General features: G+C 43.0%; 1 protein-coding gene across 1 annotated transcript; it reads right to left on the reverse strand.

Annotated features, from left to right (window-relative positions):
- Positions 1–15,866: 15,866 nt before the first annotated feature.
- On the reverse strand, positions 15,867–17,509 carry sox2 (SRY-box transcription factor 2). The gene is made up of 2 exons (XM_080505637.1): positions 16,149–17,509; positions 15,867–15,917 (listed from the first exon to the last, which is right to left on the reverse strand). Exons 1-2 carry the CDS (start codon positions 17,105–17,107, stop codon positions 15,908–15,910), a joined length of 969 nt encoding a protein of 322 aa, XP_080361763.1. The 5' UTR covers positions 17,108–17,509; the 3' UTR covers positions 15,867–15,907.
- Between the last annotated feature and the right edge of the window lie 442 nt (positions 17,510–17,951).

Genomic DNA, 17,951 nt, shown 5'->3' on the forward strand with positions numbered 1-17,951 from the left:
TTACCCTCTCATGTGTGTCACAAATGTCCACAAGATGCCTTACATGTCCAGCTCCTCCTCACAGTCATCTCCCGCCCTGCAAATATCTACTGGATACATGTTGTCGTATTCTAACTCTGCAAATAGCAGGAAAAACTGAAAAGTCACACTTTGAAAAATGAAGGATGCACTCAAAAAAGCCGGGATAATCCAAACAGTTTAAAAAAATATGGAAAACTATGGAGGTGTGTTGTAATATTGAAATATTTCCACATATAAAATATATGTTCTTGTGAATGCATTCTCAGTGTGGTTTCTGTAAACATCTGACACTGGTATATTTTCCCCACACATATATTGTGGGTTTTCTTTTCATTCTTTTGCTTCTACCCTTCAAAGTTAATTTTGATGTTCACAGGTGTAATTTGTTTCAGACAAACATCACATTTTCCGTTATTCTGCTGATTCCTCGCTGCTAAAATTTTATTTTCGTCACCATCTTTGCACTTTTCACTGATATATATACAAGTGGTCTATGTAACTCAGTGTTTCCCAACATTTTCTGTCACTACACATTCTGCATATACTCATTTCCCTGCTCTATAAAAACAACATTTCCATCACCGACAGGAAGAAACTCAAGAAAATCACACACACCACTTCCAAAACCATCAACCACTCCACTGGAGATTGCTCAAACCTGAACCACGGAGCTGTCACACACCTCACACGGACAATAACCACGGACTCAGATCATCCCCTCCACCAATATTTCATACTGCTGCCTTCAGGCTGCAGGTTCAGAGCTTTGAGGTGCAAACATGCTCATTTTACCAGGAACTTCGCCCCCTCTGCCATCGTCACCTTTTGGCAATCCTCGTGTGTGTGTGTGTGATAATGTGTGTATAATTTGGTGGATTCATGGTAATTGGGTATTGTGTGATTTATGTTGTATGCTACATGTTGTGACAGACTGTGAAACCATATTTCACTATGGGACAATGCATGCTTTCTATTTCTGTATCATTTTTTTTGTCCCCAGCTGTTAGTTTTGGTGTCATATTTGTCTCTGTTGTGCTTTATTTTGGTAAATATGCATTTTCTAAGGTTATATTGACAGACAGGCTGCCTAAGAGGAACATTATAATATAATATGATAGCAAATACACTTCATGAAGTTTACTGAAATGTTGCTGATTAATAAAAACTATGAAGGGATCCTTCTTTTGTTCATCCTCAATACCCCCCAAAATAATTGGGTTATCTTAAATTCCAATTCAATTAATGTCAAACGTTTACTCAAGATGGTAAATGTAAAATGAAGAAAGAAATAAGTAAAGATTCTTATGATTACCATACAAAATTAGTTCAATAGAGCAGGATGGACGGAGTATCGATAGAGAAATTGTTATAAATGAGAGCAAATATTGGCCCCATTAAAGCGAATAATTATATCAATTTTAAAATAAAAATGCAATAAAACTCTTAGCTTGTCATTTACTGTCTGATGTTGTCTAATTTGTTTTGCTGTTTATTTAAGTGCAAAAGCTGTCATCAAAAGTCACCGACATTTAATTGATTTTTGTTGCTTTCAACACCACATCGTCTGGATCCGTTTGCTGTCGTGACTTAATCTGCAGCCCGACCGAAGTCATTGTCCTGCTCGTCTTAACATGAGAGGTGAGCGGCGTAATCCAGTGTGTGTGCTGCGGGATCACAGCGGGACAGAGGATGATGCTCACATTAAAGCCGCGGCTGTGAACATAAACTGCAGGCTGTCCGGGCTAACAGTCCTGAGAGCTCCCTCGGGGCAGCGTGGCACGTTTGAGCTCCGTCAGTCGGTAAATCGGTAAATGATCCTGGCTGTCATTTAATCAATATGAACAGGCAGCAGCTGTCACACATCACTGTGTCCCCTGGGGGTCGTTGTCAAGATGCGGCTTAGAAAACAGTGTGCATTTGTGTGTGTGTGTGTGTGTGTGTGTCTGTGTGCGCGTGTGTGTGCACCCTGTCGCCTTTCATGTTTTATCTGATCCATTTTTCATAGGTCTTTATTGTGACATGCAGGCTAATTGAAGAGCATCCTCTGTTTCATTCTAGTTATTGTAGAAGGAAGAGGAGCAATTTGTTAGATATTTAAAGACCTGCATAAATAAATTACCCTCAAATATTGCATTAAGCAAATTTCGGATAAATATACATATATTTTTTGATCATTTTAAAACAAAAGAAATTACTTTTATGATTTCAAAATGTAAGAATGTGGCTGTTTCTACTGCAATATATAAAGCTTGGTCACAACAACAAAAAACTAAAAACGTTCAGATAAATTGATAGACAAAGGGAAAAACATGAAGCTTTATCTGGAGATACAAATATTCTGAACCTACTGTGTCTAACATTTCACTTCAAGATAAAATAAGGCTATATTTTCAGAATCATGCGATGCGGCTATATTATACACTGTTTTCCGTTCCCAGTTGATATAAAAACAGCGGCAGGAAAAGATTCACGCTGTTGTACTCGGAGGAGGTCTTCCTCCCCCCCCCCCATCTAACGTGAGACAGTGAAATCTCATCCAGCCACTCTGCCTGCCCTTATAGCCAGCAGGGTGGGACATGTCACTTCAGTGTGTGTGTGTGTGTGTGTGTGTGTGTGTGTGTGTGTGTGTGTGTGTGTGTGTGTGTGTGTGTGTGTGTGTGTGTGTGTGTGTGTGTGTGTGTGTGTGTGTGTGTGTGTGTGTGTGTGTGTGTGTGTGTGTGTGTCCCTTGCTGCGCAACACACAGTGACGAGAGCAAAGGGAGGAGGGTGGTGGTGGTGGGGAGGGGGGGGGGGGGGGGTGACAGGGCTCTGATCTCTCAGATAGGGAGATAGCCACCTGATTCAAATGGCTCGCTTGTTCCCGGCAGTCACCTGATCGGCGTGTGAACTGACTCCTCTCTTATTTACAATCAAATGCTGCTACACTGACCTGCCCAACCCAGCCTAGGCCAAAGCCTCCCTCTCTCTCTCTCTCTCTCGCTCTCTCTCTCTCTCTCTCCCTCTCTCTCGCACACATTCCGGTATATGCAGGAAGTCGCCATGCCGGAAACTTCCAGCAGAGAGTTTATTTGTACTCGTCATGCGATCCTTTCGAAATATCAACTCATTAGAAACCAATGTCGAGCGCAAGTTAAACTGGTTTTACTGCTAATTTATCAACGGTACGCGGGCCTTTAATTAACGTTTGGAGTTACGTTGCCCGGGGTTACAGGAGGAATCCAACGGCCTCAAGAGTTCAGAAAAAAAAGAGCCGACTAAACTTTACTGCAACAATATATGGCAGAATCCAACTAAAACTCAAAGATATACGTGTTCCCTATTCAACTTCAATTCAATTCAACCTTATTTATAACAACAAATACAACATAGTCATTTCGAGGTCATTTGAACAGAGAAAAACCCAACAAATCCACATGAGCAAGTAGACTTATTTGCGACTGTGGATAGGAAAAACACCCTCTCACAGGAAGAAACCTTTGCAGAAACCAGACTCAGAGTCTTTTCCGCTATACACCTAGAGACGCACATTTTCATTGGTTGCATTCCCTCGTTGAAGAGCAACAAAGCTAAAGCTACAGTTTAGAAAAGAACTCTCCTTTTCTTCACCTGCAGAGCGGGGAACGTCAGAACCTGTTTGACGTTTAACATTGCGCCGCTATTTTATTGTTACTACAGTTGTGCCCCTAACACTTGTTTTGTATATTTATACTATTACTCTTATTTGTTTGATCCATATAGGAGCAACTTTTCAAACACGAACAGCTGCACATAGATGGATAAATGAAATCATCAAGTCACTGATTGACATACCAAAAGTGACCGAGCTGCACTGTGAGTTGCTGTTCCTCCACTGGTATCACCTTGGAGCTCAGTGTGTTGAGCATTGGAGAAGCTGCGGATCGAACTTCTGACCTTGTCCATGGAGAAGGACCCTCTTTACCAAATGAACAAGAACAAACCAAGGCTACTCACAGCTGCACTCAGTCCAAGAATACAAATATCTCCAAGTAACCCAGTACGAACTGCCAGCTGATACTGTTCAGAAATGTTCATTTCACTGCTTTTCAACTTCTCTGGTACCGTTCTGGGCTTCCAAAGGGAGGCTACCTTGAAGGACAATAATTACCTGTAAGAGATCAATGGCTCTGACTGGGCGAGTCTGTGTGTTTGGTTTGTCCGAATGTTTTAAATGTAAAATCCAATTCCAACGTTTGGAGGTTATTTTAATGTTTGAGATCAGAAACTTTAACTGTAATCTCACTTCTATTGGCGTTAATGTGTTTAACTACACAGTAATCTAATCTAATCTAATCTAATCTAATCTAATCTAGTCTAATCGTGTCTTAGGCTGTTACGGAAGACTTTGCTTCACGCCATTAATCTTCTATGCTTCTGTATACAATTTCAAGTGACGAGATTCAAGACAATTGAGCTTCAAATGCCTTTTTTTTTTTTTCAACTGTGTGACAAAGTGTTTAGATCTGGAGAGAAACCGGCATGGAGAACATGCAGACTCCCAACAAGAAAGCCTGCAAACCAAGACTCAAACTGAGGATAATGCCAAGCTGCCTTTTCATGATATACTTTACTCTCTTTGCTCACCCGCACCTCAAATCTGGGATAATCGAGGTCTTCGAGTGAGGAGTTTGCATCTTGAGTTTTCTGTTCACACTCTACTTTCCCCTGACAGTGATGTGTATAAGGGGGTGTTTCCAAATTTGCTTTGGAATTAACGTTTGCCTCGATTATCTTTCTCTCTATATATGTTTTGCCCGTCGTGGGCCAAGGTCAGCTCCAGAGCACACAATTGGATGACGCAGGTACAGGAAAACGATGGGTAGAATTTCTTATTTTAAGGGATAAGTAGCCAAAATGAAGATGCACAGTTGTAATCAACTGTACAAGATCAATTCACAAACACGCAGCGAATGAGAAACGCCGATCTCAAATTCTCCATAAAGTGCCTCAGAGTCCGAGAGAAGCCGCTTCAGTCTCCTACATCTGCCTGCCTGCCTGTCTGTCTGTAACTGTCCTGTCTGATTATCTCTCCCAGTTGGCCCCGAGGGGACACCCACACTGAAAGAGGCCACTCTTCCATTCAACAACAGCTTCTGTCAGAGCGACGCAGAGAGAGAGAGGGAGAGAGGGAGGGAGAGAGAGAGAGGGAGACCTCAGAGTCACCAGCTCCGCAGTAGCCCAATAGTGACTGATGCAATCAATCGAAATCTACACCACAGTCAACACGATCGACTGGGAACCAGATTTTACGCAGAATAAAAGAAAATTGCTCTTCGCAGGAGCCGAACAAATGCAGAAATGTAAAGAGGGAAAGGGACCGCACGTGGGTCGACTCCGCATCAAATCCCATGTTTTCTGGGTTGTTGGTTTTTTTTTTTCCGAGGCAAAAAATACAGATAAGATTTAAGCTTAATGCACTCTGCCTCCCAAAATAAGCAGCAGCGGGTGAGGCTTGTATATCTGTGTGCTATAAAGGCAACACTTCAACATGTGAAAGACTTCAGTTCAACAGATATCAGCCACCAGAGAGTCTGGACCCGTGAAAACAAACTCCCCGTATATTCACACCGGCTTCCTTGGAGATTAGACGACGTATCATCTGTAATATGACAAGATGTCTGATTCTACAAGGTAATCGAGATTCTAGTGTGACAACATTATCATATGAAAGATCTATGAAGCCCATAAACACATAGTTTAACATTGTTCTGCAGACTAAATGATTTACTGGTTAGTCATTAGAAAGTAAGACCTTTGTCTTACCTGTGTTCGTGACATTAATCCCATAAGTATGCAGCTTTGGCACTTCCATCACATGCCTTCATAATCAATCAAATGTTCCTACTTTATGATGTCAGAAATGAATGTCTGTACTAATTGTCCTTGTATGAGAAACGGGTGCAGACTTTTATGGGTGAATTCATAAGAAGGCTCACGTCTGAAAGGGCCTTTGGTTATTTCATTTTGATACAAGAGCGTGAATATAGACAAAAGACCGCAAACTGGATTCAACCCGACGTTTCTAAGGTGGATATTTTTTTTTTTTGCAGTTTAGCGAGGAGGACGTCGCGACTGCATCACGTTTAAGAAGAATTTGTGATCCACTCAGCCAAAGACGTGTGAAAGTTGAGGACTCAAATGTAAGTAAAGCAGCGGCGGGTCACGGCTCAGACGAACGATTCACTCGCTGAAACAGATATGGTGTTTTCATGTGGCGGAATGTAATCGAGGGCGTCGACATGATTTGTTAGAACAGCTCGGCATCCCCTGCGCTGATGGGTCTAAATACATCAGCATGTGTCTGCTACTGAGGCTTGTGACACGCACACACACACACACACACACACACACACACAAAAAAAACATTTGGCAAATGACATTTAGAGGGTGCTTTCATCGGCAGGGTAAGAATGCTTTTATCTGATGTGCTCGTTCATGAAGAGGAGAGAAAACAAGTGAGGGAGTGAAGGAAACCAGGAGTGCCTGGAGGGTGGTGTTTTTTTGTTGTTTTTTGTTTTTTTCTTTATCTTAAATGCATGTACAACCTGTGCGCGTGCAAGTGTGTGTAATCTGCAGGAGCTGTCATGTCGATGTCAGCGCCGCTTTTGAACAAGTGTACTATCGCTGTGATATGTCGTAACGTAAGCTTACGCCCTCAAAAAACACATTAACGCCTTGTCCTTCGGGTTTTTCTTGAAAACACACACACGCACGCTCGCACACGCACCCAATTGACAAGTAAATTGACAGGAGGAAGTGTAATCACCTCTAAAGCTGCTGACAAATACCAACAAATCTGAATGCGTTTATTTCAACATATTAGCGGTGCGGCCCGCTCCAGTGTTCTGCAGAGGAAGCAGTTCGCTGAAGGTGTAGGTGTATCGTCAAAGGACGTTTGTGACTAAAGAGAGCATCAACAAGTTAAGTTGGATGTAGTTCGTTAGAAAAACACAAGGCGAAAGTTCCATAAACAATTTTTACTTTTCAAAAGTTATTCCAGTTGTTTTGACTGCCGTTAAGATTACTTATAATTCACATGAGACACAACATTAACAACTGTAGAGTTTTGTTTTTGACATGATTTATCCCCTTAATCCTAAACGAGTGCATGTCAGATAAACCCATTGTATAAGGACTCTGTATGGATTTTGTCTTCTTCATTAAATCAATAGTCAAAGATTCAAATTCAAATGGTGGAAAAGTGGGTTACTGTTTGATTTTAGCATGGCCATAAACCTGGAAGCACAATTACAAGAAACTAAAAACTGTTTGAAACTCTCTGTACTTGAAGTTGAAGTTGGTTGAGGTACAATTTCATGTTACATTGTTGAAGAAAACTAAGCTGAAGGGATGAATTTGTTTTATCTCGTATTTATATTTTTTCCACAGTTAAATATAAAAAAAAAAAACTATTGATGACACATTTCTTAAAACTACATGATACTTTTTTTTATTTATCATGTATCTAATCCTTTATGGCATGGTTCACAGAACATTTAATAAATTATTTCGTTAACCTTCAATAGTCATAAGATTTGTCTTGTTATATATGTTTTAGAGACGTATGAAGGTGAAATTGATTGAGCACAATGGCGCATTTTAAAAGACACAATATAAAGTCACCATTATGTCAAATATTTGTCTAGATTTGTTATTATTATTATTGTTGTTGTTGTTGTTGTTGTGGTTGTTGTCAGAAGAATGTAAAACAGACAGGCTGGAACAAACTGCTACTAGGAGACAGGTTGAACTAACACAAGTTTAAAAAAGCAATTATATTCATAATTAAACACTTTCATTATTTTTGTTTGTTTATAGTATTTGACACAGGTCTTATTATTTCACTGGCTGCCTTTATTCAACAGAGTCCCCCCCCCCCTCCAGCAATGTGGCTGAAAACCACACCTTTCCAGCCATTTAGACCCACTTTATTTTTCTCAGCATGCATTTGAGCATTTGTCATATTCTAAAATAGGACAACCCCCCCACCCCCCTCTTCCTCCTTCCTCCCAGTTTAATGTGCGAGTGGAGTTGTTGGTCAACAGTTGGGTCGGGGGCCAGGCGGAGGGGAGGGGAGGTCCGGGAACAATGGACTGTGCTGTTGTATGCTGGAGTCGGTGGAGGGAGAGAGAGAGAGAGAGAGGGAGGGAGGGAGGGAGAGAGAGAGAGAGGGAGAGTCAGGCTGATGACAGAGTGAAAGAGGTTAGTGTCTATGCTGGGAAATGAGACCAGAGGAGGAGAAGAGGAGGGGGGGGGGGGGGGGGTGAGAAGGGGTTGGGTGAGGGGGGGTCTTGTGTCTGTTGGCTTGTTAATGATGATTCAGTCCCATCAGCTCAACAGCCTTCTCCATCAAATAACCTCAAAAGAATTCAGGTCACCTGTTGGGTTTCACACAGAAAACTAATAAATCAATCTATGGGAATATATCATTTCAGATTTCCTTCATCTGTCGTTATTAAAAATTAAAAATTCTTTTTTTTAATTAATGTGAAATCCTCACCTTTACATCCACTACGTGATACATTCCGTTAATATGTGGGTGCAGAGCGTCTTATGAATGCACCGCTACTTCTCATAGGAATGGAAGGGGGGGGGGGGATTCAACAAGTGTTTAGAATCAAAGCTGCAGGTCTGATGGCTGCATGGCGGAGCCTGCCATGACAGAACAACAGAATAAAGATCACTGTTCTGCTGCACTGATCGTCACTTTTTCCAATTCCTGTAGCAGAAACCACGTCCCGGTCCGCCTTCCCCTCCATCTGCCCCCGCCCCTCCCCACAGCCTCCCACCCCCTCTCACTTCTTTCATTTCGGTTTCCTCAGGTTGAAAAACACCGGCTGATGTTGTCCAAACGAAAGAAAGAAAAACGGGCGTTTTGCATCTAAATCTAAAGTTGCTGTTTTTTGTTTTTTTGTTTGTTTGTTTTTTTAAGGGCAACTATTTAACAGTTTTAGCGCAAAGTTCATGGTCGGTGCTTTAGTTCCCCCCCCCCCCCCCCCAAAAAAAAAAAAACAAATAAATAAATAAAATAAAACAAAAAACCAACCATTTAAAAAAAAATTTAAAATTCTACATCAAATCCACGGTGTTCTTTTTTTCTTCAGGACAGACTGTATCTCGAGGATGCTGGTTGAATCTTGAATGAGATGCAGACTATACCCCCCCCCCATCCCACCCTTGTTGCCCCTCAGTAAACACAGTCTCCAAATTTCCGGACAACAAAAGGCCATCAGACCATGCAGCACTTTCACTTGTAGCTGCTCCACCTGTTGCCTCCATCTAACTGGAAGACCGAAAGAGAGGAGCAGGCCTCTTAAAAAAAAAAAAAAGACGCAATTAAGAAAAAAGAAATACATTTTAATGCTTGTTTTTTTTTTTTTTTTTTTTTAATCAAAATACGTATTTTCTATGTGTTTAGTTTTATTTGCCGACCCTGCGTGACCCCAAAAGCCCCCCCAGACTGTGCGCAATCACTCCAAAGCCCAGAGTCCTCGCTTCTTTCGGATTTCTTTCCTCTCTGTTATCCCCCCCCCCCCCCTCCTTTCAGTGACCATATAGCTCCTGATGAGTGAAAACTCCTGAATTGGGAGGTGCATTGTCCTCGTCCCCACAGCAGCCAGTGGGGCTCAGCAGCCAGCACAGCCAGCCAAGCGTTTGACGTTATTAAATAATAAAGAGATGCTGATCTGGTAGCATTGTTGTGAAGGGAAAAGGCCAATTAGCGCGCCGTTATACTGTCATTATGGCTGTATTAACTCGAATTAGTTATAAGACAATGTGCATATTGACACTTGCATTTTTTGCATGTTTTGACTATAGGGGGAAATTGAGTCTGTGCATTGAAAGCGAAGCGTGCGGATGTGAGTGATTTGCAACATCTCAATAATTAGACCAAACAGTGCGGCCTTCGGCACAATAGAACCTAAAACGACGATTAAGGGAATTTCATAGAAAAGCGAACTGATTGAAAGATTAAAACTTCGTCGTTACAAAAATACATATATATTCAAAGTGGAAATTGGACAATTTCTAATTAAATAAAGGGCGTGCGGATCAGTCTGAAATTTAAATCGTGTGGATTAAATGCGCTATTTGGTGAATACATGCAGACGATTCTGTTCTCAGATCAGTTTAGCGCAGAGTAAAAGGATTTCCCTGACAGGCTACAGTACACAACAGGCCCTGTATTGTAGTTGTCGGCTCCTCTCTGAGAAAAAAAAAAATCACCCCCCCCCTCCTCCTCCTCCTCCTCCTCTTCCTCCTCCATCCCTCTGGCTCTCCTCTTTCTTCTGGCCTATGCTAATCTCTTTAATAAGCAAAACAGGCATATGTTATGAGAAGAGTGGAAGCACAACCTTTATGAATAAACGCCAACAAAACGCGGGATTTAAACACCACTATCGGGCTTTTATTATTTAAACTGCCGCCACCATGTACATATTTATAGGAGCGCAGTAAGAACACAATAAAGAAAACTGCGGGTATAATAAAAAAAAATATATAGAAGTACGATATATTTTTATTGATTTTCAGTGAGTGACAGACTCGGCTGAAAGTAAACCAAGTTTACAAGTAACTTGCTGGATTTACCAGACTTGCGCATTTAAAAAAAAACAAAAAAAAAAACGTCAATGTAAAGCCAATCTTAATCTACTGAAGAAAAAAAATCCATAAGATGCACGTGTCCGAAATAAGTGAGTTGCAGCTGAAAGGAGTTAATGATTATTGTTTCAGAGTCTCGATCTGCCCCAAACTGCGTTACTTTAATGGCGCTGGATAAAGCTGCCAGCATCAATGAGCAAAAAATGATAAACGGAGTTGGAGCCGCTGGTGCCGTGGTGGGGGAGAGTGAGGGGCAGAACGGGGGTGGGGGTGGGGGGGGGGGGGTGATGGTGTGCGTGTGTGTGTGTGTGTGGGGGGGGGGGGGGGGGGGGGGTGCAGCGAGGCCTGAAGCCTCTGAGAATGCAGGCCGGGAGCAGCGCGAGGCTGATGGCATGCTGGTCTGTGTCAGTGTGTGGTCTGTATTCAATGGAAGTGTGTGTGTGTGTGTGTGTGTGTGTGTGTGTGTGTGTGTGTGTGTGTGTGTGTGTGTGTGTGTGTGTGTGTGTGTGTGTGTGTGTGTGTGTGTGTGTGTGTGCGCGCGCGCGCGCGCGCATGCGTGCGTCTGAATGGGGGAGAACGGGGGAGAGAAGAGAGAAAGCGAGAGGGGGAGACCCCACCAACACACACACACACACACACACACACACACACACACACACACACACACACACACACACACACACACACACACACACACACACACACACACACACACACACACACACACACCGCCCGCTTCCCTTCCCTGCACCTGCGTTTGATCAGCAGGCTACTGGCTGCCTTTCAGTCCCTCTACTTTACAAAGACACACACACACACACACACACACACACACACACACACACACACACACACACACACACACACACACACACACACACACACACACACACACACACACACACACACACACACACACACACACACGACATCTCTGCTCTGACAGTTTTGCTATTCAACCATTCTCGCCGTCTTTCCCTGTGATGAAGGCAGCAGGGATGCCGGGCAGCGACAAAAAAAAAAAAAAGAAAGAAAAAAGAAAAACACTCCAAGGTTGCAGAGAGAATAATGGCACAGGCGAGAGAGAAGGAAAGAGAAGAACATAAACAACATTGACGATTATTTTTAGGGGTTTAATTTATCCAGAGTCAGTCTTATATAGGGAGAGGACCCTTTTGCAAGCTTTTCCTGCTTTTTTGACGAGATCAACAATTCTGCCTTGATTTTATAACGGTACTTTAAAAGCCACACAAATCACGTTTAAATTTGACAAAAATGACAAGTTCTATATTTCAATGTTCAATACGAATTTGTTCATCATAAAATAATCGTATATGTGTGTTTTGGGGCAGTAAGTATCACAGCTATCTGTGGACCACTGGACCGGGTCTTGTATGGGTGACGTCATTTCCACCGCCCCCCTTATTATCCGCGACGTGGTGAAAAAGGAAAGTGGCTCTCGTGGGATTACAGGCCACTAAACTCGTTTTGTTTGAGTGTGTGTGTGTGTCTCTGTGTGTGTGTGTGTGTTTGCGCGCGCGCGCATGCGTACGTGGGTCATTTGACCTAATTTTGAAAATCATATAATCTCATCAACAAACACTGGATTTGGAAAGAGGCCAGTATTAAACACTGGGCTGACACGTCTATTCTCACATCGTGGATTAAAGCACCCCCCTCCCCCCAAGAAATGTCATTATTTTACAAACGTTTAGGTCGCTTTTTAAAATTGTTCATCATGCGACATTTATGGTTAAAGATGATCCCCCCCCCCCCAACAATTGTGAAGAGTGTAAAACGCAAACATATCGGAAAAAGGTGAGTGTTGTGATAAAGAGGCAGCCACACTCCAGATTATCATAGATAACATCTGGGAGTTTTGTTGTTTTTTTTAAACCAGGACCAAAGGGGGGAAAAAAAAAACCTGAGGCGCGCGCTTACCACCTGTTGCAGGCCAAATATCCTCGATCTGCGAAAGCCAGACTCTGCACGCGAGGGGGGGGGGGGGGGGGTGGGGGGGAGGGGGGGTTATGGAACACACACCCCTGAAAATAAAAAAGAAATTCTACTTGCACCCACCAAACATTTTGTTGCGCCAGAAATCTTAAATTATAAAGCACGGACTCTTGCTACCAGTCAAAAATATGCGTCTTCAGGCCACCATGCCAGTGGTGAACACCCATTTCTATCGCAGGGCTACATTCCGTCCACCATCTTGCCTTGAACACAACATGCGCTGCTGGAACATCTTGAGACACCTGATTCCCAGTGTCACCTGTCCGGGCCGAGCAGCAGCGCCTTTATTTACTGTTTGAACAGGAGTGCCACTGAGTTTAAAGCAGCTCCGAGATTAAATCAAGATTTTGGAAAGCACAGGGGGGCTAAAAGCCGGCTAACATTTTTTTATTCTTGGCTCCTGAAACAACATGATATCCATGTTTTCTGTTGAAACATTACACAGCGTCCTAGTTTGTGGCTATTTGGCCAAACGAATTTAGAGAAACGATTTATTTAAAGAAATTTAAACATTAAATACAGACAAGACAAGCAACAACAACAACAACTAAAAACCTCTCTTGACTAAAAAAATACACATCTAACGTGTAACGAAATGCCACCAAAAAGCGATCCTTTTCGGTTGTGGGCTTGTTTTCCTATTTGAAAGCAGCCAGGGGCCTCAGGGTGAGGATCCTGATTGTGTCAACATGCTATCTTCACAGGCGTTACCAATAAACCACAGGTCTTATTATGATACTGCGCAGAAAATGGAAGGAGATCATCAAACACATCACATATTCTCTCCGTTCAAAAAGCGTTTCTCCCCCCCACTCCATCACATCAAAGGTGTAGCCGAGGGAAAAAAATAATAATTTCACGGGGTTGGGGGTGCGGTGGTGGTGGTGGTGGTGGGGGGTCCTGGGGCCTGCAAGGGTCTCTGAGTACATGGGAATAAAACGAGAGGCTTTAATGTGTCTAACCAGCCCCGACCTTTTAGAAAACAAATTGTTTATCACCGGCGTGCTCGGTTATTACAACCAATTGTGGGATAAATAATTAATGACCAATGATCCCTTGACCTCGAGAAGGTCCGACGGAGAGAAAACTGAGAGAGAGAGAGAGAGAGAGAGAGAGAGAGAGAGAGAGAGAGAGAGAGAGAGAGAGACAGAGAGCGAGAAGTGGACGGATAAATACCAAGGGGCCTCTTCATATATTCATCTGCCGCTCCCCGGGGACCCAGCCTCCAAAGACACAACGGCCCTAATCTACCTCGCTGCACACACACACTGGCAGACACAGACACACACCCCCCTGATTTAAAACCGTTAGTTAAATTCAGGGCGAGCTGTTAGCTCATCATAAGGATTATTATTTTGAGAAGGGGGGAAATCAGCCTGTCTGGCAGAGAGATGCTTGGGAAGATTTTCTTGGAAGCGGTCCAGTATTATATATATATATATATATATATATATATATATATATATATATATATATATATATATATATATATATATATATATATATATAAGGTGTCAGGAGCTATTTATGTGTGCATGCATGGAGTCACGGGAGAGCCTGAACCATGAGAAGCAGGGTTAACGGGGAACAGCAGGCCCCGTTTGATTAAACATTAAATTAAAATGGCCACACTCGAGTATCTGCGTGGAGCTATTACAAGGGACAGAATAACAAAAAAAAAAAAAAAAAATTGCATCCCGCCCAGTGCCGCTTGCCTGGTTCCCTTCAAGAGGGCTCACCTTCAATTGACAACGAATTGGGACATTTTATCCTGATAAGCTCAGCGCTACGATTTAAAAAAAAAAAAGAAAAGAAAAAAAAGAAGACAGATAATGCTTCCAAAAAAACCAACACATATAAAATAGTAATAATATTAGATGAAATCTAAAGTGGTCCAGCAAAAGGGCCTGCGCTGAGAGCCGCAGTGTCAACACCAAATAGAAAATACACAAATATAGCGTGAAATATTTGATTAAGTTGCACTTCTGTAAAAAAAAATGTATTCGATTTGCACCTGCACACAAATCGATTGTCATTAATGCTGTCTGATTATTCCTCTTTCAAAATCAATTTTCATAATACCAAAATAAAATCTGCTGCATTGTTGGAATATTATTATTATAATTTTTTTTAAATATACATCTTCAAATGTAAATTGGGCCTTTGACAGCAGTATTGACCGATTAAAGAAGAGGAGAAATGACAGTCTATACCTGGGGACGTTGGGTATTTTGATGGAAAAATCTTCCCCCTTTTGGCAAACAAACTTTGGCTTGCTGGGGCCATCCGCAGGCACTAGAAAATAGAAACGTTATTTTCATCAGGAGGCAAATAGCCCCTAGATAATAATTTTACAAGACGATTTAAAAATGATTCACAAAGATGTGCAGGGGGAAAAAAGAAGTAAATTTACACTAAGGACAAGAAAAGCTCCACATACAAACGACAACTAAATCCTGCACTTTGAGAAATTGACAGAAATAAAATCAAAACTCAGACAATTTCAAGTATCCAAATTTCCAAAATTTATTCATTTCAAACTGCATATTGAAAAAAAAATATACTCAGCTGAAATTGTAACTGTTATAAGGATGGTATTAGTTTCGGTATATATACATGGAGTGGTTGGCTTCTGCGTACAGGCCACAATTTTTAAAATACAACTACGGGAATGGATTTTGAAATAAAAACTTGAAATATCACAGTAAATATACAGAAATTGTACAAATCAATTAGAAAATAATAAGCACAAGCGTCATACCTCTAACAGATGAAAAGTGGGAGACGGAAATATAAATTAACAACCTATATTTTAAGCTGTATGAGAGAAAGAAAAAGTGTCTTATTTTTTTTTTTTAAGAAATAAAATGTTTAGTAACATTGACCTTAAATGCAAAAAAAAAAACAGTATTACCTGCTTCGTTTTATGTCCCTTTTCTTTCCAATGGTTGCAGTAATTAAGGACCGTTTACTGGCCGCTCCCATATTATTCCAGTTCTACCAATTTTCACTTTTAATATTTTTCTGCAGAACTGGCGTTGCTTTATATATATATAAAAAAAAGTAAACAGAAAAAAGAAAAATGCAACCTCTTGCAGTTTAACAATTTCATCTGATTGTAATGTTTCTTTGATAAATACTGTACAAAAGGTGATTGCAATAATAAAACATTTGATTGCGACTCCCACTTTCTAGTCTTCCAAACTTCATCCACCAGTGAAGAGGGGGGGGGGGATCTCCTACAGTTCCTCTAGAGCTTCCTTAGAATAAAAATGAAAGAGTCGTGTGTCATTTTTCCTGGAGAGACTTTTATACAACTTTTTCCCACCCCGAAATTTTTCTGTACAAAAATAGTCCAACGTTAAGTAGTCCACAGTTTCTCATATAAAAGTTCATTTTTTTTCTCTTTCTCACACTCTCTCTTTCTCTCTCTCTCTCTCTCTCTCTCTCTCTCTCTCTCTCTCTCTCTCTCTGCTGTGTGTCTCTCTTACATGTGTGTTAACGGCAGCGTGCCATTGATCGTCGTCCCGGGCACGGTGCTCTGGTAGTGGCCGGACATGTGCAGCCGGGTCTGGGCGCTCTGCTCGCTGACCTCCGCCCCGGGCAGGTACATGCTGATCATGTCCCTCAGATCTCCGCTTTGGCAGCCCGGGGCGGCCCTGTGGGACGACGAGGTGACGACGGGGGGGCTGGAGCTGCTCGACTCCGACTTCACCACCGAGGAGGGCCCCATGGAGCCCAGGGCGGTCATGCCCGGCGTGGTCTGCTGGGAGTAGGACATGGAGTAGGTCGGGGAGCCGTTCATGTAGCTCTGGGAGCTCGTCATGGAGTTGTACTGCAGCGCGCTCATGTCGTAGCGGTGCATGGACTGCATCTGACTCGGGTTGTGCGCGTTCAGTCCCGGGTGCTGGTAGCTCAGCTGGTCCTGCATCATGCCGTAGCCCCCGTTGGTCCAGCCGTTCATGTGCGCCGCGTAGGTGTCCATGCGCTGGTTCACCCCGCCGCCGAGTCCGGCCCCGACCCCGACCCCGGCCCCCATGCCGTTCCCCCCCGGCGCGAGGAGCCCGCCGGGCAGGGTGTACTTGTCCTTTTTCATGAGGGTCTTGGTTTTCCGACGGGGCCGGTATTTGTAATCCGGGTGCTCCTTCATGTGCAGGGCCCGTAGCCGCTTGGCTTCGTCGATGAAGGGTCTTTTCTCGCTCTCCGACAGAAGTTTCCACTCAGCTCCCAGCCTCTTGCTGATCTCCGAGTTGTGCATTTTGGGATTCTCTTGCGCCATCTTCCTCCTCTGGCCCCGGGACCACACCATGAACGCGTTCATGGGTCTCTTGACGCGCTCCGGGCTGTTTTTCTGGTTGGCACCGGTGCCGGACGAGTTGTTGTTGCCCGTGCCCCCCGTGTTGGTCTGGGGAGCAGGGGGCTTCAGTTCAGTTTCCATCATGTTATACATCGGGAACAGCTTTCAGGTCGGAGCTCCCGTCGCAGGACGCAAAAGACAAAACTCCCAACGAGTCAGAGGCGGACAGTGGAAAGAGGCGCCGGGGCCGCTGCTCAAAAGTTACCTGTCGATTTGCTCTGCAACTTTTTCCTCCTCCGAACAAAAAACAACAAGCAACAAGCCGCGTCTCCACACACTCTCTCCCTCACTCTCTCTCTCTCTCTCTCTCTCTCTCTCACTCTCTCCCTCGCGGTGCGTGTCGCAGTACTTGTGCGCGTGCCGTCTTCCAGTAAGTCCCCTTACTATGTGGTGTCCACAAAACTTCCCCCGTCGCTTCTTCCAAAAAGCATCAACAAACTGTACTTTTTTTTTTTTTTTTTTTTTTTCCGCCTCTGTCCGCCCGAGCCTTGACAACTCCAGATAGTTTTTGAACAAGTTAATAGACAACCATTCATGAGACCCGGACTGTCAGCGAATAAATGGTTTCCATCTGGCCAATCAGAGCCGGTCTTCCCCTCTGACACGCCAATGGGAGGTCCTAATTAGCATAAGGAGGCGGGGACTGCCAGCCCCGAAACGCACAGGCACACACTCGCTCTCAGGCTGCCCACATGAGCCAATACAAAGTACATATTTACTATTTCCAGACCCAGGAAGGTTTTTGTTGTTGTTGTTTTTAAATCTACAAACACCTATTGGCACGGGAGCAATATCTCTCAATCTACCATCATGATGAGATTTCATTTTAAAGTATTGCAAATACTTTGCGTCCTTCTAGGATGAAGTTAAAAGTGCTACCTTTAAAACTTTATGCATAAACAAGATTTTTTTTGGGGGGAAGTTTGAAAATCATTAA

Source organism: Blennius ocellaris (genome assembly GCF_963422515.1).
Source record: "Blennius ocellaris genome assembly, chromosome: 12".
Classification (NCBI taxonomy): Eukaryota; Metazoa; Chordata; class Actinopteri; order Blenniiformes; family Blenniidae; genus Blennius; species Blennius ocellaris.